We start from the raw sequence: 27574 nt of genomic DNA on the forward strand, positions 1-27574 counted from the left end.
TACTATAAAAACTGCTTTATCCACCAGATTGTGTCTCAGGCCGTACAGAAGGTCCGTTCACTCAGTGGCTACTTTGCTAAAGTGTCCACTGAGTGTAATCACTCACTTGGGGGTGGGTGGCAGGAATAGGATGACTCCGTAAAGGAATAAAAACATATCAAACACGATTCTGACTGTTAGAAAGTTCCAGATGAAGTTGGAAGGTTACATTACAGAGCAGACTTCCGCGGTAGCGCGGACTCCGGTGAGGGGCCTTCAGGCACTCGTGAATCTTCCTCCTCAGGCCGGTACTGTGGCGGGACTGTCCGTGGGTCACAAGCTCACCAAAGCTCGCGAGGCACCCCCGGAGTTCCGGGCTCCGCCGTCATTTGCCGAACATGCTCTTGTACATCGACCTCTCCTTCTGGTGATACCGGCTCAGGTGCTGCTCCGCCTGCTGGATGAACCGTCTCACGTTCGCATCTGCAGCCAGAAAAAGGGGTGGACCATCATCCTCCAGCCGGGCAGAGCTGTGGCCTCACAATTCAATCGTCATCCCTCTCCCTCCTCCATCCGAATCTCCCTCTCACCCAACGTCTGAATCTCCCTCATTCCTCCGTCTGAATCTCCCTTTCCCTCCTCTGTCCGAATCCCCCTCTCCTCCGTCCGAATCTCCCTCACTCCCTTCTCCGTCTGAATCTCCCTCTCATTCCTCCGTTTGAATCTCCCTCCTCCATCCGAATCTCCCTCCTCCGTCCGAATCTCCCTCTCCTCTGTCCGAATACCCCTCCTCCGTCCGAATCCCCGTCCTCTCTCCGAATCCCCCTCTCCTCCGTCCGAACCTCCCTCTCATTCCTCCGTCTGAATCTCCCTCCTCCGTCCGAATCTCCCCCTCCTCCGTCCGAATCCCCCCTCCTCTGTCCGAATCCCCCTCTCCTCCGTCCGAATCCCCCTCTCCTCCGTCCGAATCCCCCTCTCCTCTCTCCGAATCCCCCTCTCCTCCGTCCGAATCTCCCTCTCATTCCTCCGTCCGAATCTCCCTCCTCCGTCCGAATCTCCCTCTCCTCCGTCCAAATCCCCCCTCCTCCGTCCGAATCCCCCCTCCTCCGTCCGAATCTCCCCCTCCTCCGTCCGAATCTCCCCCTCCTCCGTCCGAATCTCCCCCTCCTCCGTCCGAATCCCCCCTCCTCCGTCCGAATCTCCCTCTCCTCCGTCCGAATCTCCCTCTCCTCCGTCCGAATCCCCCTCTCCTCCGTCCGAATCCCCCTCTCCTCCGTCTGAATCCCCCTCTCCTCCGTCCGAACCTCCCTCTCATTCCTCCGTCTGAATCTCCCTCCTCCGTCCGAATCTCCCCCTCCTCCGTCCGAATCTCCCCCTCCTCCGTCCGAATCCCCCCTCCTCCGTCCGAATCCCCCTCTCCTCCGTCCGAATCCCCCTCTCCTCCGTCCGAATCCCCCTCTCCTCTCTCCGAATCCCCCTCTCCTCCGTCCGAATCTCCCTCTCATTCCTCCGTCCGAATCTCCCTCTCATTCCTCCGTCCGAATCTCCCTCTCATTCCTCCGTCCGAATCTCCCTCTCCTCCGTCCGAATCCCCCCTCCTCCGTCTGAATCCCCCCCTCCTCCGTCCGAATCTCCCCCTCCTCTGTCCGAATCTCCCCCTCCTCTGTCCGAATCTCCCCCTCCTCCGTCCGAATCCCCCCCTCCTCCGTCCGAATCCCCCTCTCCTCCGTCCGAATCTCCCTCTCCTCCGTCCGAATCCCCCTCTCCTCCGTCCGAATCCCCCTCTCCTCCGTCCGAATACCCCTCCTCCGTCCGAATCTCCCTCTCCTCCGTCCGAATCCCCCTCTCCTACGTCCGAATCCCCCTCTCCTCCGTCCGAATCCCCCTCTCCTCCGTCCGAATCCCCCTCTCCTCCGTCCGAACCTCCCTCTCATTCCTCCGCCTGAATACCCCTCCTCCGTCCGAATCTCCCTCTCCTCCATCCGAATCCCCCTCTCCTCCGTCCGAATCCCCCTCTCCTCCGTCCGAATCCCCCTCTCCTCCGTCCGAACCTCCCTCTCATTCCTCCGTCTGAATACCCCTCCTCCGTCCGAATCTCCCTCTCCTCCGTCCGAATCCCCCTCTCCTCCGTCCGAATCCCCCTCTCCTCCGTCCGAACCTCCCTCTCATTCCTCCGTCTGAATCTCCCTCCTCCGTCCGAATCTCCCCCTCCTCCATCCGAATCTCCCCCTCCTCCGTCCGAATCCCCCCTCCTCCGTCCGAATCCCCCTCTCCTCCGTCCGAATCCCCCTCTCCTCCGTCTGAATCCCCCTCTCCTCTCTCCGAATCCCCCTCTCCTCCGTCCGAATCTCCCTCTCATTCCTCCGTCCGAATCTCCCTCCTCCGTCCGAATCCCCCTCTCCTCCGTCCGAATCCCCCTCTCTTCCGTCCGAATACCCCTCTCCTCTGTCCAAATCTCCCTCTCCTCCGTCCGAATCCCTCTTCTCCGTCTGAATCTCCCTCTCCTCCGTCCGAATCTCCCTCCTCCGTCCGAATCTCCCTCTCCTCCATCTGAATCCCTCCCTCTCCCCCTCCTCCGTCCCAATCAATCTCTTCCCTCTCCCAGTCTGAATCTCTCTGTCCCCCACATCTGTATCTCTGTTCTGCAGGGATTTTTTCTGGGACCCCTTACTCATTGTGATTTTTATAAATGACCTGCATGAGGAAGTAGAAGGGTAGGTTGGTAGGTCTGCAAGATGACACAAGAGTTGAGGGTTTTTATGGATAGGCTGGAGGGCTGTCAGAGGTTACAACGGGACACCGATAAAGGTGCAGAACTGGGCTGAGAAGTGGCAGATGGAGTTCAACCCAGGTAAGTGTCATTTTAGTATGTTACGAAGGATGAATAACTCTGATGGGCAGAAGGGTGCAGAGTCGCCCATGCCCCCTCCCCCTTTTGGAGAATCGCAAATTACTACTATTTCGATGCTGGGAACAAGGAAGTAAGAGAGATAAAGGAAATCTGCCAGGGCAGGTGTTATTGATAACAGCTCATGAAAGTTAATGAGAGAGAGACACAACCGGCAAAAGAGGAGCGGAACCATTGATTACTGCTATTGTCTTTTGGAGAAGGATTGTTTACTTGGTACTGTTCTATTCATTGAAACCCCTCAGGGGGCAACCAGAGTGGGCTGGTTTGATGGGTTACATCATCCCAACCTGATTGACACCTGAGACCCCGTGAGTGGGGATAAAAGTGAGGTCTGGGGTAACACCCCTCAGACGCACCAGGAGAGACGCTAGTGAGCATCAGAACCACACGAGACAGTGTGGGAGACCGGAGACTGAACAAAGGGTTGGTAATTTTTAACTCAGAGTGTTTTGTAGCGAGACCGGTGGGGGCTTGTGTGTATGTCCACCCTTGTCTGGGTGACGAGTCCACCACGGAAGAACGGTCTAGCTAAAGGACGGAGGGGTCATACGTGAATGGCCATAACAACGACACATCGACGGATCAAAATCGTAAAGGAAGGTTAGCAAGATAATAGCTGTTACTGTTCGCACGTTTTCTCAATCTTTCTCTCTCTCCAACAATTGAAACACAGCGACAAACAACTACCGCAACCTACATGAACTGAACTGAACTTTATATTTCCATCTGACAATTCATTATCCCCTAGATAGAGCTTGTTTCATTAGTGATTATTATTATACCCGCACTCTTAGGTTTAGTATTGCTAACGTATATTCTCTGCATATTCGCATTGATATTATTTTGTATATTTTTGCTAATAAATATTGTTGAAAATAGTATCACCAGACTCCAATGGACACTTCTATCTTTGCTGGTAAGACACCCAGTTACGGGGTACGTAACAAGTAGGTCCAATTTGAAGAGAGAATAATATTAATGGTGAGACTGTTGGCAGCGTGGAGGATCAGAGGGATCTTGGGGTCCGAGTCCATAGGAGGCTTAAAGCTGCCGCGCAGGTTGACAGTGTTGTTAAGAAGGCAAATGGTGTATTGGCCTTCATCAACCATAGGATTGAGTTTCAAGAGCCGAGAGGTAATGTTACGGCTATATAAGACCTTGGTCAGACCCCACTTGGAGTACAGTGCTCAGTTCTGGTGACCTCACTACAGGAAGGATGTGGAAGCCATAGAAAGGGTGCAGAGGAGATTTACAAGGATGTTGCCGGGATTGGGGAGCATGCCTTATGAGAATAGGTTGAGTGAACTCGGCCTTTTCTCCTTGGAGCGACGGAGGATGAGGGGACCTGATAGAGGGGTACAAGATGATGAGTCAGAGGCTTTTTCCCAGGGCTAACATGAGGGGGCATAGTTTTAAGGTGCTTAGGAGTAGGTACAGAGGGAATGTCAGGGGTATGTTCTTCACAAGAGGGTGGTGGGTGCGTGGAATGTATGTTCCGTGACGCTGGGAGAGATGGATACAATACACAATGTTTTAAGAGACATGGAACTAAGAGAAATAAAGGGCTTGCGGTAGGAAACTTCTAGACAGTTTCTATACATGGTCGGCACAACATTGTGGGCCGAAGGGCCTGTAATGTGCTGGAGATTTCTACGTTTCTGTGTGCTGGCATCGGAGAGGCAGGCTTGTGAGAATGACCCTGGGGATGAAAGGGTGAAATGCACGAGCGACATTTGATAGCAGCTCTGGGCCTGTGCTCGCTGGAGTTTAGAAGATTGGGGGCAGGGTATATCTCATGTTCCCTATAGTGGGGGAGGACACAGCGTCAGAATGCAAGCATCGCTTCTATAGGACAGAGATGAAGAGGAGTTTCTCAACGGCGTACTGTTGATGACTTCTCGGTTGGAGCCGAGACGCCTGCAAGCATTTTGCCACACTCGGCAACCAGCCCAGCCGCCAAAGGAATTCGGAGAACCCATGGAGTTTGTTGCCACAGTCGGTTGTGGGGGTGGGGGGGGGGGACCAAGTCACCAAGTATATTTAAAGCGGAGCTTGGTAAGTCCATGATTAGTAGAGCTGTCGAAGGTTATGGGGAGAAGGAAGGGATTGAGTGGGATAATAAATCAGCCAAAATGGAATGGTGCAGCAGACTTGATGGGCTGAACGGCCTAATTCTGTTCCTAATGGACAGCAACTGGGACAGCAGCTGCCCGGGTTCAATTCTGATGTCCAATGCTATTTGTCCTTCGACACTCCTTAGGGCTGCGTTTGCAGGGAATTCCTGGGGGCAGCTTGCCATCCGCCTCTCTCCAGGCAAGCCCCTTTCTCCAGTACTGACTCTCAAGGCAGCGAGACTCAGGTCACACCCTGGCGCTGTATGCATTTACGTTTAGAGAAACGGCACGGTTAACGGGACCACGATGATATCTCCGAGGTCCAGTGGTTAATTGATCGGACTGCGGGCTGGGGACTTTTCCCAGTCGTGTGGCTTACGATTCTCCTGACCGTGTGGCTCGTTAGCTTTTTTTTGTCCGAGGGGAGGGAGTTTGGGAGGTTTTGATGTTCTCGTGGATGCTTGGCGCGTTATGTTCAATTTTTGTGCGGGGGGGGGGTTGAGGTTCCAAGTATTTCTTCGTTTTGTGGCTATCTGGAGAAGACAAATCTCAGAGTTGTATCGTGCACGCATACTTTGGTAACAGATGCACCTTTGAACGAGCCTGCACCACCCATATGACCAATTAACCTACTAACCTGTACGCCTTTGGACTGTGGGAGGAAACAGACGCACCCGGAGAAAACCCCTTCCCACACGGTCACGGGGGAGGATGGTACAAACTCCTGGAATGGGACCCGGGTTGATGCCACTGTAATAATGTTACGTTAACTGTCATATTACGTTGCTGCCACAGAGGAGGCTTCTGGTGGGACCAGAATTCCCAACACCCCCCCCCCCCCCAAACTCTGCACCCTGGCCAGAAATAGAAACATAGAAAACCTACAGCACAATACAGGCCCTTCGGCCCACAAAGTTGTGCTGAACATGTACTTACTTTAGCAATTACCTAGGGTTACCTATGGCCCTCTATTTTTTAAAGCTCCAGCTACATATCCAGGAGTCTCTTAAAAGACCCTCTCGTATCCACCTCCACCACCGTTGCCGGCAGCCCATTCCACTCACTCACCACTCTCTGGAGTAAAAAACTTACCCCTGACATCTCCTCTGCACCTACTCCCCAGCACCTTAAACCTGTGTCCTCTTGTGGCATTTCAGCCCTGGGAAAAAGCCTCTGACTATCCACACGATCAATGCCTCTCGTCATCTTGTACACCTCTATCAGGTCACCTCTCATCCTCTGTTGCTCCAAGAAGAAAAGGCAGAGTTCACTCAACCTATTGTCATAAGGCGTGCTCCCCAATCCAGGCAACATCCTTGTAAATCCTTGTGTCCTGATGAAGGGTCTCGGCCCGAAACGTTGACTGCTCCTTTCAATGGATGCTGCCCGACCTGCTGAGTTCATCCGGCTTGTTTGTACGTGTTTATTTATCCTTGTAAATCTCCTCTGCACCCTTTCTATGGCTTCCTCATCCTTCCTGTAGTGAGGCGACCAGAACTGAGCACAGTACTCCAAGTGGGGTCTGACCAGGGTCCTATATAGATGCAACATTACCTCTCAGCTCCTAAATTCAATTCCACGATTGATGAAGGCCAATACACCGTTCGCCTTCTTAACCACAGGGTCAACCTGCGCAGCTGCTTTGAGCGTCCTATGGACTCGGACCCCAAGATCCCTCTGATCCTCCACACTGCCAAGAAACATTCTGCCATCATATTTGACCTACCAAAATGAACCACCGCACACTTAACTGGGTTGAACTCCATCTGCCTCTTCTCAGCCCAGTTTTGCATCCTATCGATGTCCCGCTGTAACCTCCGACAGCCCTCCACACTATCCACGACACCTGCAAACTTACTAATCCCATCCCTCCACTTCCTCATCCAAGTCATGTATAAAAATCACCAAGAGCAGGGGTCCCCGAGGCAGCCCACTGGTCGGACGCGGGGGGCCAGGCCAGCTTACCGTTGGGGCAGATCTTGGCGGCCTTGTTGAGGTGGCTCAGGGCTTGCTCGTAGTCGCCGATGTGGTAGAGGGCCACCCCTGCCCGGTACAGGGCCTTGCTGTTGTCCCCCTGACGCTGCAACACCCTCAGGCAGTAATCCCTCACACGCTCGTAGTTCACCTTCTCCGACAGGAGCAGGCAGGCTGTTGGGTTGAGGGAGAGAAACAGAAAGAGGCAGTAATCAAACTGCGTCGCCCCTGATCCGCTAGACGCCCCCACGAGAGGGAGGAGCACACGATTATTGTTCCGTTCTTTTGCTCTGTTCACTGCCTGGGATTCCCAGTGGACACCCATCTCCATTCCGACATGGCGTTCCTCGGCCTCCCCCACTGCCACCAGGCCTCTCAGATTGATTTTATTAACTTTGGGTAATTTCTCCCTCCGGTGTCCCGTCTCCTTCCCTTTCTCCCATGGTCCACTCTCCTCTCCTATCACATTTCTCCATCTTCAGCCCTCTGCCTCTTCCCCCAATCACCTCCCAGCTTCTGACTTCACCTTCCCCCACACCTGGTCTCAGCTCTCACCTATCCAAGGGCAATTTGAGGGGGAACTTCTTCACTCAGAGGGTGGTGAGAGTGTGGAACAAGCTGCCAGCACAAGTGGTGTGTGCGAGCTCGATTTCAACGTTTGAGGAAGTTTGGATGGCAGGGGTGTGGAGGGCGATGGTCCCGGTGCAGGACGATGGGAGTAGGCAGGTTAAGTGGTTCAGCATGGCAGAGATGGGCCAAAGGGCCTGTATGTATCAGCACTGTACAACTCTATGACCTGCCAGCTGGTACTTGCCCCCCTCCTCCTCCAACTACCTTACTCTGGCTGCTGTCCCCTTCCTTTTCAATCCCAATGGAGGGTCTCATCAAAACGTCGACTGTTTATTCCCCTCCACAGACGCTGACTGGCCTGCTGGTGTTTTGCCTGTGCGGCGTACAACTGCTGCCCCTGCGCGGGGATCGGTCTCCTAACCCAGGCTGGATTTGATGCAAAGGGGGAACAGGCCCTTTGGCCCATTGAGTTATGCTGACTGACTGTGATCCACCTCCTTACCCCCTCACTCAAACAGGTGGGTGGGGTTATCAGCAACCAATAAGCCCACTGACCCCATGCATCACCCCATGTGGGAGGGTGGAGCACCCGGGGGAGACCCGGGAAGCATATTATAATAGAGTTCATAAATATGGAATTTAGAACATTATGAATTGCATAATGAAATTTTGCAATAAAATTCAGAAATTCTATTTGTACTTCTTTGAGATTAATCTCAAAGCGTTGTGTGGTCACATGTACAATAACCCTGCTTTGATTTTGAAACCCACACGGTCACAGGGAGAATGTGCAAACGTGCACACACACGTGCTACCGGTGCACCGAGTCTCGGGGAGAGAACGTAGACGTTGCTGAGAACAAGATACGAGGGGTGCAAAGCAACCACAGAGACTCAAATGGCCGACTCTATCATGTAGGAACTCAGCTAAACATGAAGACACCCATGAAGCCATTTCCAAATGGACACTGAACCCATAGACACTACCTCACTACTTTTTTTCAAAAAGTTTTTGTCCTTGCACTACTTATTTTAACTTAACTATTATATGTAGCAGACACCAACAGAATCAATAAACTCATTCGCGAGGCCATTGATGTTGTGGGGGTGGAACTGGACTCTCTGACGGTGGTGTCTGAAAAGAGGGTGCTGTCCAAGTTGCATGCCAACTTGGACAATGTCTCCCATCCACTCCATAATGTACTGGTTAGGCACAGGAGTACATTCAGCCAGAGACTCATTCCACCGAGATGTAACACTGAGCGTCATAGGAAGTCATTACTGCCTGTGGCCATCAAACTTTACAACTCCTCCCTCGGAGTGTTAGACACCCTGAGCCAATAGGCTGGTCCTGGACTAATTTCCACTTGGCATTATTTACCTATTATTATTTATGGTTTTATATTGCTGTATTTCTACACTATTCTTGGTTGGTGCGGCTGTAATGAAACCCAATTTCCCTCGGGATCAATAAAGTATGTCTGTCTGTCTGCTTTTTCCACACTTGCGCCCCCCTAGTGTCCCCCATAAACATTTCACCTTTCACCCTTAACCCATGACCTCTGTTGTTGTTTGTCCTTCGGAGTCGAAGACGACCGCGACTTCTGTCAGGCGGAGGGTTTGTGACTGTGGGTCCGGAGGTGACTGCTGAGGCCAATCCGGGCCCTGAAGGCTCGCCCACACGTGGGACACATGGGGGTAGGTGCTGCAGTGACCTCTAGACCTCCCCACACCTCACCTCAATGGAAAAAGCCTGCTTGCGTTTATCCTATCTAGGTAGCCCTCACAAATCTATCAAATCTCCTCTGCTCCAGGGAATAAAGTCCTAACCTATTCAACCTTTCCCTGTAACTCAGTTCCTCAAGAGCCGGCAACAACCTTGCAAATTTTCTCTGTACTCTTTACCTGTAGGGAGGTAACCAGCCCTGCACACAATACTCCAAATTAGGCCTCACCAGCGTCTTTTTCCCAGGACTGAAATGGCTAACATGAAGGGGAACAGTTTTAAGGTGCTTGGAAGTAGGTACAGAGGACATGCCAGGGTTAGTTTTTTTTTAACGTAGAGAGTGGTGAGTGCGTGGAATGGGCTGCTGGCAATGGTGGTGGAGGTGGATACGATAGGGTCTTTTAAGAGACTCCTGGATAGGTATGTGGAGCTTAGAAAAGTAGAGGGCAATGGGTAACCCGAGGTAATTTCTAAGGCAACATGTTCGGCACAGCTTTGGTTTTCTATGTTTCTCTGTCTTGTACAACTTCAACAAATTGACGTTATGGGGTAATCTTGTGATGATAAAGTGGATTTCATATCCAGAGGAAATTCACAGGAGCACATTCAAACACTAAGGAGATCGGGGAAAGGATTCATTTATGAGACAGCCATAAAGTGCTGCTGGGAGATCGTCGGCTTGGTGTAGGAGGTCCTTTTGGTCCGTCAGGAATCTGGTCCCCCAGCGCTGCCGACACGTTCTAGGCTGCAGGAGGACGCACTGAGGCTCGGCGTGGCCACGATGAGGAAGGACCGCAGTCTGAGGTCCCACGAGCACTGGAGATCAAAGTCCTGGGCGGCAAACGCCTTGAACATTTGGCAACGGTGCTTTGCACACCGAGATGTTAACAGTACAAGTTTCAGATCCAATAACACGAGGAACGTAAATAAAAGAGAATAGTACAGGCCTTTCGGCCCACAATGTTGTGCCGACCTTTTAACCTACTCCAAGATCAATCTAACCCTCCCCCTACAAAGCCCTCCACTTTTCTATCATCCATGCCCTAAATCTAGGATCCTGTTAAATGTCTCTAGTGTATCTCCCTCTACCACCAACCCTGCCAGGACGTGGACCCACCACTCTGGGCACAATACATATCTCTGACATTTCCCCACCCACCCCCCGCCATACCTTCCTCCTATCATCTTAAAATTATGCCCCTGGTATTAGCCATTTCTGCCCAAAGACTTCTAATTGGACACCTCTATCAAGTCACCTCTCATCCTCCTTCACTCCAGAGAGAAAAGCCCTCGCTCACACAACTTGTCCTTATAAGACATGCTCCCTAATCCAGGCGACTCTCCTCTGCACCCTCTCTAAAGCTAATGAGGCAGAATGGAACACAGATAAATTACTGCCTTTTCTGCACAATATTGTAATCAATAAACCTTTTCCTTTGAAATAAAAAACACTCTGAGCGTTGTAACAAGGCTCGATGAAGAGTGGGCTGTAGATTTCTTCCCTGTTCTGATGTTTGGTCTGAACAACAACTGAACCTCTTGACTGTGTCGGCATGCTTTAATGTAATCAGTTGCTGCCACATGATTGGCACAGACCAGGCCATTCAGCCCGTCGGGTCAGCGCCAGCAGCAGCTGGAGGGGGGGGAACGCCAGCTTACCAGCCAGATTGTTGTAGCAGTCGCACTCGATGGTGTGGAGCAGCTCGGTCTCCTCGGCCGTGAGCTTGCCCTTCTCGGCCCCAAAGGCCTGCGCCGGTGAGGGCTCCTGGGGGTCCAGCCCCCTCAGGTGCATGAGGGCCCAGTGGTACCTGCTGATGGCCTCCCGAACCCTCTTCTGCTTGTAGTATTGGTTGCCCTCGGACTTGTAGCGGACGGCTTGCTGCAGCCGGGCTTGGAACTCACCCTCCGGCTCACCCTGGGGCAGGAGGAATGGCAGAGACAGGTGAGGGGCGCTCCCGGGCATATCCTGACCCAACACCACCCCCCATCTAAATGATCGTTAGACCATTGAGACACAGAATCACAACCAAGCCATTTGGCCCATCAACTCTCAGCCCCAATCTCCTGCCTTCCCATATCCCTTCACGGCCGCACTGATCAAAAGTCTACCAATCTTTGCCTTAAATATACCTAATGACTCTGTCTCCACAGCCACCTGCAGCAACGAACTCCTCAGATTCAACTCTCTCTGGCTAAAGGAATTCCTCCTCGTCTCCGTTCTAAAAGGACACCCCTCTATTCTGAGGCTGTGTCCTCTGGTCTTAGACTCCCCACCTTAGGAAACATCCTCTCCACTCTATCGAGGCATTCACAACTTGATAAGTTTTCAATGAGAACCCCCCCCCCCCCCCAAACCTCATTCTACTTAATTTCAGCGAGTTCAGGCCCAAAAGCTCAACATACGACAAGCTTTTCAATCCCAGAGTCATTTTTGTGAAAATGTTCTGAACTCTCTCCAATATCAGCACATCCTTTCTCAGGCAAGGGGCCTAAAACTGCTCACGAATACTCCCAAGTACCTTACAAAGCCTCAGCGTTACCTCCAGCCCTTCTGCACGCAGAGTCATCGTAAGAATGCGGAGCACGGGGCTCCACGCAGACAAGAACCAACCCCAGTGCCCGGCTTTCTATCCGGGCGCATCGCAGCTCGGTGCAGTTCAAGTCCCTGGGACTGAAGGGCCGACCACGTAGACGTCACAGCGAAGGAAGCTCAGCACTTCCTCGGGAGGCTAACAAAATCTGGCGTGTCCCTGTCAACCCGCACCAGTGCCCATTGATGCACCGGAGAAAGCACAGTGGCTGAGCGCGTCACAGAAGCCAGCCGCCCCTCCGCGGACTCCATCTACACCTCTCCACTGCCTGGCCCCCCCCCCCAGGGCATTCTCCCTTCTCCTCCCACCCCCCCAAATCGGGGAGAAGATACAAAAGCCTGAAAGCGCGCACACCTAACTCAAAGAAGATTCTACCACACCATTGTCAGACTCCTGAATGCAGCTTTCGTGCAATTCGACTGTTCATCTCACAGTCCACCTCGTTATGATCCTGTACTTCGTTTATCTGCTCTGCACTTTCTCTGTGGCTGTTTCAGAATCAGAATCAGGTTTATTATCACCAGCATGTCACATTTGTTAACCTGGAGGAAGCAGTTCAATGCAGTGCATAATATAGAAGAGAATAAAAATAAATAAATCAAATACAGTGTATGTATATTGAATATTTTAAAAACTGTGCAAAAACAGAAATAATATATACTAAAAACTGAGGTAGTGTTCATGGGTTCAATGTCCATTTAGGAATCGGATGGCAGAGGGGAAGAAGCTGTTCCTGAATCGTTGAGTGTGTGTCTTCAGGCGCCTGTACCCCCTCCCTGATGGCAGAGGGGAAGAAGCTGTTCCTGAATCGTTGAGTGTGTGTCTTCAGGCTCCTGTACCTCCTCCCTGATGGCAGAGGGGAAGAAGCTGTTCCTGAATCGTTGAGTGTGTGTCTTCAGGCTCCTGTACCCCCTCCCTGAGGGCAGAGGGGAAGAAGCTGTTGCTGAATCGTTGAGTGTGTGTCTTCAGGCTCCTGTACCCTCTCCCTGATGGCAGAGGGGAAGAAGCTGTTCCTGAATCGTTGAGTGTGTGTCTTCAGGCTCCTGTACCCCCTCCCTGATGGCAGAGGGGAAGAAGCTGTTCCTGAATCGTTGAGCGTGTGTCTTCAGGCTCCAGTACCCCCTCCCTGAGGGCAGAGGGGAAGAAGCTGTTGCTGAATCGTTGAGTGTGTGTCTTCAGGCTCCTGTACCTCCTCCCTGATGGCAGAGGGGAAGAAGCTGTTGCTGAATCGTTGAGTGTATGTCTTCAGGCTCCTGTACTCCCTCCCTGACGGCAGAGGGGAAGAAGCTGTTCCTGAATCATTGAGTGTGTCTTCAGGCTACTGTACCTCCTCCCTGATGGCAGAGGGGAAGAAGCTGTTCCTGAATCGCTGAGTGTATGTCTTCAGGCTCCTGTACTCCCTCCCTGACGGCAGAGGGGAAGAAGCTGTTCCTGAATCATTGAGTGTGTCTTCAGGCTACTGTACCTCCTCCCTGATGGCAGAGGGGAAGAAGCTGTTCCTGAATCGTTGAGTGTGTGCCTTCAGGCTCCTGTACCTCCTCCCTGATGGTAACAGTGAGAAAAGGGCATGTCCTGGGTGCTGGGGATCCTTAATAATGAACGCTGTCTTTCTGAGACACCGCCTCTTGAAGACGTCCTGGGTACTTTGTAGGCAAGATGGAGCTGACTAGATTTACAGCCCTCTGCAGCTTCTTTCAGACCTTTGCAGTAGCCCCTCCATACCAGACAGTGATGCAGCCTGTCAGAATGCTCTCCACGGTACATCTACAGAAGTTTTTGAGTGTATTTGTTGACATGCCAAATCTCTTCAAACTCCTAATGAAATAGTCACTGCTCTCCACAGTACATCTACGTCTGTTTCAAAGGCAACACGAGTGAATCTGCAGATGCTGGAAATAAATAAAAACACAAAACGCTGGCAAGATCTCAGCAGGCCAGACAGCATGCCAAGAGCCCTTCGAGGAAGTGACAAAGTACCCAGGACATCTTTAGGGAGCAGTGTCTCAGAAAGACAGCATCCATTATTGAGGACCCCCAGCACCCATGACATGCCCTTTTCTCACTGTTACCATCAGTGGGGAGGAACAGAAGCCTGAAGGCACACACTCAGCAATTCAGGAACAGCTTCTTCCCCTCTGCCATCCGATTCCTAAATGGACATTCAGCCCGTGTAAAACTACCTCAATTTTTTAACCCTGATGAAGGGTTTCGGCCCGAAACATCGTCCCTACTTCCTCCCATAGATGCTATCTGGCCTGCCAGGATTTTGTGCTTTTATTTAAGTCTGTTTCACTTGTTCTACCTCAGTGCACTGTGTAACGATCTGATCTGTATGAACCCTTCATAACCTGCTTTTCACAGCATCTCAGTAAAATATCATTGTCATCACTATGAGCTGTGTCATATTACATCATCAGTATGCGCCGTGTCGTATCGTGGTCTCTCCGTGACCAAGATTGCTCTTGGCAAATTTCTCCGCAGAAGTGGTTTGCCGTTGACTACTTCTGGGCAGTGTCTTCACAAGACGGGTGATTCCCCCCCAGCCATTATCAATACTCTTCAGAGATTGTCTGCTGGTGTCAGTGGTCACAGAACCAGGGCCCGTCATCTGCACCGGCTGCTCGTACGACCATCACCACCTGCTCCAGTGACTTCACGTGACCCTGATCGGGGGCTAAGCAGGTGCTACACCTTGCCCCAGGGTGACCTGCAGGCTAGCAGAGGGAAGGAGCACCTTACGCCTCCTTTGGTAGAAACGTTTCTCCACCCTGCCACCTTGCCCCAGGGTGACCGCAGGCTCGCGGAGGGAAGGAGCACCTTACGCTTCCTTTGGAAGGGATGTCACCCAGAATCTCAGTACTCGTGACAATAATAAACCAATTCCAATACCCCGTCTACTCCAGACAGCTCTTCATCTAGCTTGCGATCATAATCGCGGTGACTCTTTCAGGGGAAGGGGATCCCGCCATTCAGCCCACTACATCAAAACTATCCAACAGACAGCCAGTACTTGAATCTGAGTGCACTGGAACACAAGGAGCTGTAGAGAGTAGGGGGCTCTGCCAGTGTATCCCGAGCACATCCCCCCCTCCCCACCATCAGTCATATCTACAAGAGGTTCTGCCTCAATAAGGCAATACCCATTACCAAATACCCCCACCATCCGGGCCAGGCCACCTTCTCACAGATCCCGTCGGGCACGAGGTTCAGAAGCTTGAAGTCCCATACCACCAGGTTCAGGAACAACACGATAGCGTAGTGGTTAGCACAACACTTCACAGTACAGGCAAACTGGGTTCAATTCCCGCCACTGCCTGTAAGGAGTTCGTACGTTCTCCCTGTGACGGTGGTTGGGAAGGTGTTGGAGTCTATCATTAGGGATGAGGTTTCGAGGTACTCGGAGGCTAATGATAAAATAAGTCAAAGTTAGCATGGTTTGTGTGAAGGGAAATCTTGCCTGATGAATCGGTTAGAGCCCTTCGAGGAAGCGACAAGCAGGGTGGACGAAGGAGAGGCAATGGATGCCATTTACTTGGATTTTCAGAAGGTGTTTGATTAAGTGCCACACATGAGGCTGCTTAACAAGATAAAATCCTGTGGCGTTACAGGAAAGATACCGGCATGGAGAGAGGAATGGCTGACAGGCAGGAGGCAGTGAGTGGGAATAAAGGAGCCTTTTCTAGTTGGCTGCCAGTGACTAGTGACGTTCCTCAGGGGTCAGTATTGGGACCGCTACTTTTCACATCGCTCGTCAATGATTTAGATAATGGAATTAATAGCTTTGTGGCAAAGTTTGCGAATGACATGAAGATAGGTGGAGGGTAGGTGGTGCTGAGGAAACAATGCGATTGCAGCAGGACTTAGAGAAATTGGAAGAATGGGCAAAAATGTGGCAGATGAACAGTGTTGGGAAATGTATGATGATGCATTTTGATAAAAGGAACAATAGTGCAGACTGTTATTATTGGAGTATAAAAGTTGCATTGTTTGCTGTGTAACCAAAACTATGTAGTCAGCTTTGAACTTGCTATTTGCTATGCATGTATCCAATTTAGTAGGAGAATGAAATCTTAAGAATGTAGAAGACAATGGTGTGTTAATGAGAGGTAGCTAAGAGATGTAGATTAGAACATGATTAAGTCAATGGGTAGAAACAATAGAGGTGGATGTACGTGTGATATAGACCGATTGGATATGCTAATGCAACTAAACCAGGAGATTGCTATAAAAAAATGCTATGTACAAGGATCGGTGGGCAATCAGCGACTAACTCACTGACAGTCTCAGCTTTGATTTGCAAATTAAAGTTTAATACTTTTTGAAGAATCTTCTGCGTCTCCTGGTCGTTTGTGGGGCACGAGAAACCATGACATTATCTAAACGGGGAGAAGGTTCAGACATCAGAGGTGCAGAGGGACTTAGGAGTCCTCGTGCAAGACTCCCAGAGGGTTAATTTACAGGTTGAGTCTGTGGTAAAGAAGGCAAATGCAATGTTGGCATTTATTTCAAGGGGAGTAGAATATAAAAGCAAGGAGAAAATGCTGAGGCTTTATAATTGAATTGAATTACAGTTGATTGTCATTTAGAAACCCCAACTGCAATGCAGTTAAATAAGACACTAGTCAGGCAGCACTTGGAGTATTGTCAATTGTTTTAGGCCCCATATCTCAGAAAGGATGTGTTGTCATTGGAGAGAGTCCAGAGGAGGTTCACAAGGATGATTCCAGGAATGAAGGGGTTAACATATGTGGAGTGTTTGGCAGCTTTGGGCCTGGACTCACTGGAATTTAGAAGAATGCGGGGGAATCTCATTGAAACCTACCGAATGTTGAAAGGACTAGACAGGGCAGATGTGGAGAAGATGTTTCCTATGTGGAGAGGGCACAGCCTCAAAACTGAGGGGTGACCCTTTTGAACAGAGGTAAGAAGGAATCTTTTTAGCTAGAGTGTGCCATGCCACAGACTACAGTGGAGGCCAAGTCTGAGGGTATACTTAAGGCGAAAATTTGATCGGACAGGGAATCAAAGGATATGGCGAGAAGGCAGGTGTGTGTTGGGAGGGATCCAGGATAAGCCAATGATGGAATGGTGGAGCAGACTCGATGGGCTGAATGGCCTCAATCTGCTCCTATGCTTTATGGTGAGGGTTTCTTCCTACAGTTCAAAGACATACCGGTAATTGATCACTGTAAATTGTCTTGTGATTAGGCTAGAGTTAAATCAGGGGCTGCTGGGCAGCCCAGCTCAAAGGGCCGGGAAAGGGCTATTCCATGCTTTATTTCAATAAGTGATACATAAACTACCACATCCCTTCAACCATTCAGTCCTTAAACTGGCACAACCGTAATCAGTACCTCAGAATAGTGACAGGACAAACATGGAAGTAACTGTGTTTATTCTTCCCTGTGAAAATTGCACTTATTCATGCTTACGGCTTCCTTGGGCATGTGGTGTACCTGAGGCTATGAGCCCGTGGTGCAGCTGCAAATAAGTTTTACGACTGCACTCACGTCTAGGGCGTACCTGTGCACGTGGCAATGAACCGACCCATTTGGCCTTCTGTGCCGAGGGGGTTCAAGTCTTGACACTTTATAAATTATGCCGATCAGGGATCTCCCAAAAATTCCCCAGCGGAGCCTCCCGCAACCCCAGCTGCAGATCCCAGCCTGAGAATGTCCCTTCAGTAGTGCCAAACTCTGCCCCACCCGTGATGTAAGCATCAATAATATCCAAAGACAGGTGGCTAGGGTCGTAAGTAGAGGTTTTGGCCCATTGGCCTTCATAAATCAAAGTACTGAGTACAGGAGATGGGATGTTATGTTGAAGTTGGACAAGGCTTTGGTGAGGCCTAATTTGGAGTATTGAGTGCAGTTTTGGTCACCTACCTACAGGAAAGAGGTAAACAAGGTTGAAAGAGTACAGAGAAATTTTACAGGATGATGCTGGGTCTGGAGGACCTGAGTTATAGGGAAAGATTGAATAGGTTAGGACTATTCCTTGGAATGTAGAAGATTGAGAGGAGATTTGATAGAGGTATACAAAATTATGAGGGGTATAGATAGGGTAAATGCAAGCAGGCTTTTTCCACTGAGGTTGGATGGGACTACAACCAGAGGTCGTGGTTAAGGATGAAAGGGGAGAAGTTTAAAGAGAACATGAGGGGAAACCTCTTCACTCAGGGGATGGGAACGAGCAGCCAGCACAAGAAGTGCAAGCAAGCTCGATTTCAGTGCTTAAGTGAAGTTCAGATACAGTGGCATGCAAAAGTTTGGGCACCCCTGGTCAAAATTTATTTTACTGTGAATAGTTAAGTGAGTAGAAGATGAACTGATCTCCAAAAGTCATTAAATTAAAAATGAAATATTATTTTCAACATTTTAAACAAGATTAGTGTATTATTTTTGTTTTGTACAATTTTAGAGTGAAAAAAAGGGAAAGAAGCACCATGCAGAAGTTTGGGCATCCCAAGAGATTTGAGCTCTCAGATAAATTTTACCAAGGTCTCAGAGCTTAATTAGCTTGTTTGGGCTATGGCTTGTTCACAGTCATTGTTAGGAAAGGCCAGGTGATGCAAATTTCAAATACCCTGACTCCTCAAACCTTGTCCCAACAATCAGCAGCCATGGGCTCCTCTAAGCAGCTGCCCAGCACTCTGAAGATTAAAATGAATGATGCCCACAAAGCAGGAAAAGGCTGTAAGAAGATAGCAAAGCATTTTCAGGTAGCCGTTTCCTCAGTTCATAATGTAATTAAAAAATGGCAGTAAACAGGAATGGTGGAGGTCAAGTTGAGGTCTGGAAGACCAAGAAAACTTTCCGAGAGAACTGCTCGTAGGATTGCTAAAAAGGCAAATCAAAACCCCTGTTTGCCTGCAAAAGACCTTCAGGAAGGTTTAGCAGACTCGGGAGTGGTGGTGCACTGTTCTACTGTGCAGCAACACCTGCACAAATATGACCTTCATGGAAGAGTCATCAAAAGAAAACCTTTCCTGCGTCCTCACCACAAAATCCAGTGTCAGAAGTTTGCAAAGGAATATCTAAACAAGCCCTGTTAAGTTAAAATAGAACTTTTTGGCTGCAATGAGCAAAGGTATGTTTAGAGAAAAAAAGGTGCAGAATTTCATGAAGAGAACATCTCCCCAACTGTTAAGCACGGGGGTGGATCGATCATGCTTTGGGCTCGTGTTGCAGCCGGTGGCACGGGGAACATTTCACTGGTGGAGGGAAGAATGAATTCAATTAAGTACTAGCAAATTCTGGAAGCAAACATCACACTGTCTGTAAAAAAAAAAGCTGAAGATGAAAAGAGGATGCCTTCTACAACAGAATAATGATCCTAAACACACCTCAAAATCCACAATAGACTACCTCAAGAGGTGCAAGCTGAAGGTTTTGCTATGGCCCTCACCTAAACATCATTGAAAATCTGTGGTTAGACCTCAGAAGAGCAGTGCATGCAAGATGGCCCAAGAATCTCACAGAACCAGAAGCCTTTTGCAAGGAAGAGTGGGCGAAAATCCCCCAAAGAAGAATTGAAGGACTCTTAGCTGGCTACAGAAAGCGTTTACAGGCTGTGATACTTGCCAAAGGGGGTGTTACTAAGTACTGACCGTGCAGGCTGCCCAAACATTTGCTTCAGGCCCCTTTCCTTTTTTGTTACTTTGAAACTGTAAAAGATGGAAATTAAAAAAAAATGCTTCCTTACTTATAATATTAAAGAAATGTGTCATTTTTAACCTTATGCCTTTTGGAAGTCAGGACATCTTTTATTCGCTTAGCTATTCACAGTATCAGAAATTTTGGCCGGGGGTGCCCAAACTTTTGCATGCCACTGATGGCAGGGGTCTGGAGGGCGATGGGGGTGGGCAGCTTAACTGGATTTAGCACGGACTAGACGGGCTGAAGGGCCTGTTTCTGTGCTCTACTTCTCTCTGACTGTTAGCACCCTGCTCCACCCAACATGTTGAGTGGGTGCAGCCTCCATAATTGGGAACGGTCCGGCACGCAGGCGCACACAGACACACACACACGGGGGCATTGCCCGGAGCGGCCTGAAATACCCGGGTCGGCCCTCCGGCCCTTTCCCACGCCCTGCCCTGCCCTCCCCGGGGCCCCGCTCCCGTTCCCCCTCACCTGCGTTGCCATGGCTCTCAGCAGCTTCCGGCACGCAACCCCGACCCGGAAGCGCAAGCGTCCCGCGGCCGCCGAAGCCGAGCCGGAGGTTCCCGGGCCTCCCCCATCACGTGACGCGGGGACCGAAGGGAACTTGCTATTGGTTGATTGTGATAGCAAAGTTTGTCTCGCCTTCTTTTCGTGCAGATCAAACACGGCGTGTTGAGGTGGTACGTGGTAAAACAGTAACAGTGCAGAATTAAAGTGCAACAGCTGCAGAGGCAGTGCAGAGCAGGTAAATGATAAAGTACAAAATTATAAAGACGTAGATTCTGAGGTCCAGAGTCTAACTTAAGCGTTCAACACTCTGATAACAACGGGGTAGAAGTTGTCCTTGACGTGATTTCAGGCTCCTGTATCTCCTTCCCGGTGGCGGAAGGGAGAAGAGAGAATGTCCAGGGTATTTGCCTCTACCACCATACCAGGCAGCACGTTCCAGGCATCCACCACTCTGAGTAAAAAAAAACTTACCCCTCAGAGGCAACACGAGTGAATCTGCAGATGCTGGAAATAAATAAAAGCACAAAATGCTGGCAGAACTCAGCGGGCCAGACAGCATCTATGAGAGAAGGTAGTGACGACGTTTCGGCCCGAAACGTCGTCACTACCTCCTCCCATAGATGCTGTCTGGCCTGCTGAGTTCTGCCAGCATTTTGTGTTTTTACCCCTCAGAGGACAGGGTGAGCAATTTCAGGTTCCTGGCTGTCAATATCTCTGAGGATCTATCCTAGGCCCAATGTATCGATGTAGACACAAAGAAGGCACGACAGGTGATTCATTAGGTGATTTGGTATCTCACCAAAGACGTGCAAATTTCTACAGATGGAGAGCATTTTGACTGGCTGCATCACCGTCTGGTATGGGGGGGGGGGAACCACTGCACAGTATTTAAGTAAGTTCCATCGAAATCTCAGTCAGCCTCCGTAGTATTCAGGACATCTTCAAGGAGCGGTGCCCCAGAAAGGTGGCATCCATTGTTAAGGACCCCCACCATCTAGGACATGCCCTCTTCTCATTTTTACCATCAGGGAGGAGGTATAGGGGCCTGAAGACACACACTCAACGATTCAGGAACAGCTTCTTCCCCTCTGCCATCCGATTTCTGAATGGACATTGGACCCATGAACACTACCTCACTAATTTTTTATTTCTATTTTTTCACTACTTATTTAACTATTTCACATACTTGCTGTAATCCAGCCTTTTATTCTATTAGCATGTATTGCACTGTACTGCGGCCGCAAAGACAACAAATCTTACGACACATGCCAGTGATATTAAACCTGATTCCGACTTATTGATATATTTAATGAGGTAACCTCTACTGTTTCTCTTTATCTCCATCCTAAATCTATTCCCCTTGAATCGAGAGGCTACGTCGCCTAGTTCTAGTTTCACCATCCTGTCGAAACAACTTTCCTGCCTCTAAATTATCTATCTCTTTCATAATTTAATATTTCCATCAGGTATCTACACATTCTTCTGAATTCCAGCAACTATCCTCCCAGATGGCTCAATCTCTCCTCATAGGCTAACCCCCTCAAAGTTTCAAAGATTCACTTACTATCAGAAGCATACGACTCTGAAATCCTCCTTCTCCAGATAGTCATGAAACCAAGAGAGTAATGAAAGGCAGCACGGTCATCAACCCCTAAATCCCCCTCCACAAAATAAAACAAGCACATCAGACCCCCCCACCCCCCAAATTCTCTACCCCCACACACAAAAAGCAAGAAAGATCAGGTGAAAAACATAGAATGTAAAAAAAACTAAAAGACTGAAAAAAAAGTCTACAGTCCAAGTCCACATCCAAAACACAGAAAACCTGGGTAACGTTCTCCGAGCACAGTGACAGGCAGCCTCTCCATAGCAGAGCGATCCCACCAGCAATCAAAAGGCACAATCTCCTCTCCGCAGCAGAGTGTTCCCACCAGCGATCAAGATGCAGTCTCCCCTCTCCATAGCAGAGCGATCCCACCAGCAATCAAAAGGCACAATCTCCTCTCCGCAGCAGAGCGATCCCACCAGCGGTCAAAGGGCCGTCTCCCCTCATCCCCAGAGTAGTCAACACAAGATATTCTACAGATGCTAAAAATCTTCGGTAACATACACAAAACGCTGGAGGAATTCAGCAGGTCAGGCAGCGTCTATGGTGGAATAACCAGTCGACATTTTGGGCCAAGGTCCTGTCCTAGTGAAGGGATATCTCTGCAGTCAACCTGACATTCTCCCTCCGCACTGCCTCCAGAGGTTTCCTCAAGTAAGAAGACCAGAACCACACACAGTCCCTCTCCCTGCTCTTAAAATCAATCCCTCGAGCAATTCGGGATTCAAGATTACTTGTTGTCATTCCTCGGCACTCAAGTGTGAAGGAGAATGAACTGATTGTTACTCTGCATTTGATTTCATTAAAACCTACGTGGGTGAGCGTGTGCCCACAACAACATACTGTACACACCCAAATCAAAAGCCGTGGGTGAACCAGGAGGTTCCTAGACTGCTGAGGACTATAGATCTGTGGCCTTTAAAGTCTGGCAGTCTGGGTCTGTACAGGAAAACCAGGTATGACTTGCGGAGATCCAATCACCAACAAGAGAAAAAGGATGATTGCTGAAAGGTCTCGGCCTGAAACGTCGACTGTAATCTTTTCCGGAGATGCTGCCTGGCCAGCATTTTGTATAACTCGCGGAGGGCTGTTTCAAGAGACAAGAAACGATTCCTGGAGAGGGAGGAGGGCGACATCGGATGCACGCCAGCTCTGGGAGTGTTTGCAGGCCATTACTTCCTGCAAAGTAAGACCCAAGATCAAGAATGGCTCCCAGGCGAGATCAATGCCTTTCACGCTCGCTTTGAGAGGGAGAATAAAACTACAGCTGTGATCTCTGTCTCGGAGACCGGCGTCAGGCTGTCTTTCGGGAGGGTGAACCCTCGCCAGATGACAGGCCCAAGGCTCTGAAAACTTGTGCCGACCAGCTGGCGGATGTGTTCAAAGACATTTTCAATTTCTTCTTGCTACAGTCGATAGTTCCCACCTGCTTCAAAAGGACAGCTATTACACCAGTGCCCCAAGAACAGCAGGGTAAGCTGCCTTAATGACTAGCGTCCAGTAGCACTCACATCTACGGTGATGAAGTGCTTTGAGAGATTGGTCATGGATAGAATTAACTCCTGTCTCAGCGAGCACCTGGACCCACCGCAATTTGGCTATCGCCACAGTAGGTCTACGGCGGACGCTGTCTCATTGGCTCTCCACTTGGCCCTGGATCACATGGGCAATGCAACTACTGTTTATTGACTGCAGCTCAGTGTTTAATACCATCATTCCCACAGTTCTGATCAAAAGTCTCCAGAACCCTGGTCTGTACCTAACTCTGCAACTCGATCCTAACCGGAAGACCAGTCTGTGCGGATTGAAGATAACATCTCCGCCTCGCTGACGATCAACACTGGCGCACCTCAGGAGTGTGTGCTTAGCCCACTGCTCTACTCTCTCTACACCCATGACCGTGTGGCTAGGCTCAGCTCAAATGTCATCCATAGATTTGTTGCCGATACAACCACTGCTGGCAGAATCTCAGAGGTGATGATGCGAGGGCGTACAAGAGCGAGGTGTACCAGCTGGTTGAGCCCTGCACTCAACGTCAGTAAGACCAAAGAACTGACTGCGGACTTCAGGAAGGGAAACACCAGTCCTCACAGAGGGATCAGAAGTGGAGTGAGTGAGGAATTTCAAGTCCCAGGGTGTCAACATCCCTGAGGGTCTAACCTGGTCCCAACATATCGATACGGGTATAAAGGAGGCATGGCAGCAACTATATTTCATTAGGAGTTTGGGGAAATTTGGTACGACGACAAACACTCAGAAGTTTCTACAGATGTACCACAGAGAGCATTCGAACGACATCACCGCCTGGTACGGGCACAGGATCAAAGTGAGCTGTAGAGAGTTGTAAACTCAGCCAGCTCCATCATGGGTACCAACCTCCGTAGTATCCAGGACACCTTCAAGACTCAATGCCTCAAAAAGGCGGCGTCCATCATTAAGGACCCCCACCACCCTCTTCTCACTGTTACCATCAGGGAGGAGGTACAGGAGCCTGAAGACACACACTCAATGATTCAGGGACAGCTTCTTCCCCTCTGCCATCAGGGAGGAGGTACAGGAGCCTGAAGACACACACTCAATGATTCAGGAACAGCTTCTTCCCCTCTGCCATCAAGGAGGAGGTACAGGAGCCTGAAGACACACACTCAGTGATTCAGGAACAGCTTCTTCCCCTCTGCCATCAGGGAGGAGGTACAGGAGCCTGAAGACACACACTCAGTGATTCAGGAACAGCTTCTTCCCCTCTGCCATCAGGGAGGAGGTACAGGAGCCTGAAGACACACACTCAACGATTCAGGGACAGCTTCTTCCCCTCTGCCATCAGGGAGGAGGTGCAGGAGCCTGAAGGCACACACTCAACGATTCAGGAACAGCTTCTTCCCCTCTGCCATCAGGGAGGAGGTACAGGAGCCTGAAGACACACACTCAACGATTCAGGGACAGCTTCTTCCCCTCTGCCATCAGGGAGGAGGTACAGGAGCCTGAAGGCACACACTCAACCATTCAGGGACAGCTTCTTCCCCTCTGCCATCAGGGAGGAGGTGCAGGAGCCTGAAGGCACACACTCAACGATTCAGGAACAGCTTCTTCCCCTCTGCCATCAGGGAGGAGGTACAGGAGCCTGAAGGCACACACTCAACGATTCAGGGACAGCTTCTTCCCCTCTGCCATCAGGGAGGAGGTACAGGAGCCTGAAGGCACACACTCAACGATTCAGGGACAGCTTCTTCCCCTCTGCCATCAGGGAGGAGGTACAGGAGCCTGAAGGCACACACTCAACGATTCAGGGACAGCTTCTTCCCCTCTGCCATCCGATTCCTGAATGGACGTTGATCCCGTGAACCCTACTTTTAAATTTTTGCTTTGGGAGTATTTATTTCACTGTTTGTTGCCGCAAAATCAACAAATTTCACAACGTATGCCGGTGATATAAAACCTGATTCTGATGTAACGCCCACGCTATCGGCTTATGTATGTCTAAGGAAACAAAGAGTAGCGATTAACGGGTCCCTTTTGGAATGGCAGGCTGTGACCAGTGGGGTACCGCAAGGTTCGGTGTTGGGACTGCAGCTGTTTACAATATTTATTAATGATTCAGATGAAGGGATTAAAAGTAACATTAGCAAACTTGCTGATGACACAAAGCTGGGTGGCAGTGTGAAATGTCAGGAGGATGTTATGAGAATGCAGGGTGACTTGGACAGGTTGGGTGAGTGGGCAAATGTACGGCAGATGCAGTTTAATGTAGATAAATGTGAGGTTATCCACTTTGGTGGCAAGAACAGGAAGGCAGATTACTATCTAAGTGGAGTCAAGTTAGGAAAAGGGAAAGTACAACGAAATCTAGGTGTTCTTGTACATCAGTCAATGAAAGCAAGCATGCAGGTACAACAGGCGGTGAAAAAAGCTAATGGCATGCTGGCTTTTATAACAAGAGGAATTGAGTATAGGAGTAAAGAGGTCCTTCTGCAGCTGTACAGGGCCCTGGTGAGACCCCACCTGGAGTATTGTGCGCAATTTTGGTCTCCAAATTTGAGGAAGGACATTCTTGCTATTGAGGGAGTGCAGCGTAGGTTCACAAGGTTAATTCCCGGAATGGTGGGACTGTCATATGTTGAAAGATTGGAGTGACTGGGCTTTTGTACACTTGAATTTAGAAGGATGAGAGGGGATCTGGTTGAAACATATAAGATTATTAAGGGATTGGACACGCTGGAGGCAGGAAGCATGTTCCCGCTGATGGGTGAGTCCAGAACTAGAGGCCACAGTTTAAGAATAAGGGGTAGGCCATTTAGAACAGAGATGTGGAAAAACTTTTTCACCCAGAGAGTGGTGGATATGCGGAATGCTCTGCCCCAGAAGGCAGTGGAGGCTAAGTCTCTGGATGCATTCAAGAGAGAGTTAGATAGAGTTCTTATAGATAGCGGGGTCAAGGGATATGGGGAGAGGGTAGGAACGGGGTACTGATTGTGGATGATCAGCCATGATCACAGTGAATGGCGGTGCTGGCTAGAAGGGCCGAATGGCCTACTCCTGCACCTACTGTCTATTGTCTATATAAGGGAAAATCCGTCCACCCGCCAAACCGTGTCTCCCGTATGCATTGGTGCTGTGAAATGCACCCTGGTACAAACTCGCGCACACAATATCCGACCGCACACCATGTACGTTTACAGAGTACACTTTATGTATCTCACTGGAACTAGGTAATCAATAGCGATACAATATAAAGAGAAAAGGCGTCAAAACTCAAAACGTTCAATCAGTTTGTGCACCACCACTGGAGCTCAATTTCGAAGTCTTCGGTCCACCATTCGATCCTCTCCGGCCTCCTCGACCCGGCGCCCGGGACCAACCTCGGTGGTCAACCAGAGCGCGTCCGGCACGTCCTCCTTCCTCGGTTCTCCTCCCCGAAAACCCCGCGCGCTCACTCCAGGTTCCCACACGTTGTTCCGTTATTATAACCCAAACATTCCAACTAAACAGAGCATTAGTTACCCACAAAGAAGACATTTCATCATCACTCTACGGAGAAGCCATTTTATACATGCCGTTAAATACAGTTAATAATCTGAGGGCCCTACACTGAAATGGCATAAAAAAAACCCACAATAAATATAAAGGCAACGTACAAGTAACGGTTGAGTGTGGTATATAAAATGAGCTTATATACACAGAGACTGAAGGTAAGTACATTTAGCGATGCTGGCTGCAGGGGAGCCCAAACAGAAGATGACTGACAGAAACTGCTATACAGTGATTCTTGGCACGAGGAATTCTTCTAGGTAGCAGCCAGACTTCAGAAAGCACGGCGGGACGGTGACAGTGTAGTTATGAGGCGCGGAGTGCAAGTGTGAAGTGACAGTCCACGGCGGTGGGGATAGAGGGTGCCCAGGGGCCGCCGAGAGTGATGATTTAATGGGTGTGGTTGCTGGTCAGTGGTGGGGGGGGGGAGGGAAGTAACTGCTCTTGGATGCTACGTACCCTTGTGATCATTCATGATCTGCCTGGCTTTGCTCCAACACGAGGCCAGCATCTCAGCTGCTTAGTATCTGCAAAGAAAGGGAGACGCAGCCATCACTGGAGCCGAGGGAGACTTCGCGGCTCGAATTTCTTCTAATGACCGTGCAGTGGCCCCCCCCCCCCCCCCACCGCTGTGTCAGGTACACCTGCTCGTTAGTGCAAATATCTAATCGGCCAATCACGAGGCAGCTACTTAATGCATCAAGGCATGCAGGCGTGGTCAAGAGGTTTGGTTGTTCAGATCAAACGTCGGAATGGGGGGGGGGGGAAGAAATGATCTGAGTAGCTTTGACCGTGGAACGATTGTCGGTGCCAGATGGGGTGGTTTGAGTATCTCAGAAACTGCTGACCTTCTGGGATTTTCACGCACAGCAGTCTCTGAAGTTTACAGAGAACGGTGTGAGAAATGG

General features: G+C 49.9%; 1 protein-coding gene across 3 annotated transcripts; it reads right to left on the reverse strand.

Moving 5' to 3' along the window:
* LOC132383962 (tetratricopeptide repeat protein 9C-like) lies at positions 1-27152 on the reverse strand. Of its 3 annotated transcripts, XM_059955179.1 has the most exons (5): positions 19997-20051; positions 19474-19530; positions 10933-11188; positions 6970-7152; positions 1-462 (listed from the first exon to the last, which is right to left on the reverse strand). In XM_059955179.1, exons 1-5 carry the CDS (start codon positions 20006-20008, stop codon positions 365-367), a joined length of 606 nt encoding a protein of 201 aa, XP_059811162.1. In that variant the 5' UTR covers positions 20009-20051; the 3' UTR covers positions 1-364. The 3 variants fall into 3 exon arrangements, with proteins under 3 accessions (XP_059811162.1, XP_059811164.1, XP_059811163.1); XM_059955181.1 differs by lacking the exons at positions 19474-19530; positions 19997-20051 and adding an exon at positions 27126-27152; XM_059955180.1 differs by lacking the exon at positions 19474-19530 and having other exon boundaries at positions 19997-20216.
* Positions 27153-27574: the final 422 nt, after the last annotated feature.

The sequence above is a fragment of the Hypanus sabinus genome, chromosome 31 (genome assembly GCF_030144855.1).
Source record: "Hypanus sabinus isolate sHypSab1 chromosome 31, sHypSab1.hap1, whole genome shotgun sequence".
Classification (NCBI taxonomy): Eukaryota; Metazoa; Chordata; class Chondrichthyes; order Myliobatiformes; family Dasyatidae; genus Hypanus; species Hypanus sabinus.

Coding starts and splice junctions, on each gene's coding strand:
- LOC132383962 (XM_059955179.1), bottom strand. Junction 11,189..19,473: donor ATGTTTGGGCAGCCTGCACG/GTCAGTACTTAG, acceptor CTCCTGCCCCAG/GGTGAGCCGGAGGGTGAGTT. Junction 7,153..10,932: donor CTGCTACAACAATCTGGCTG/GTAAGCTGGCGT, acceptor TCAACCCAACAG/CCTGCCTGCTCCTGTCGGAG.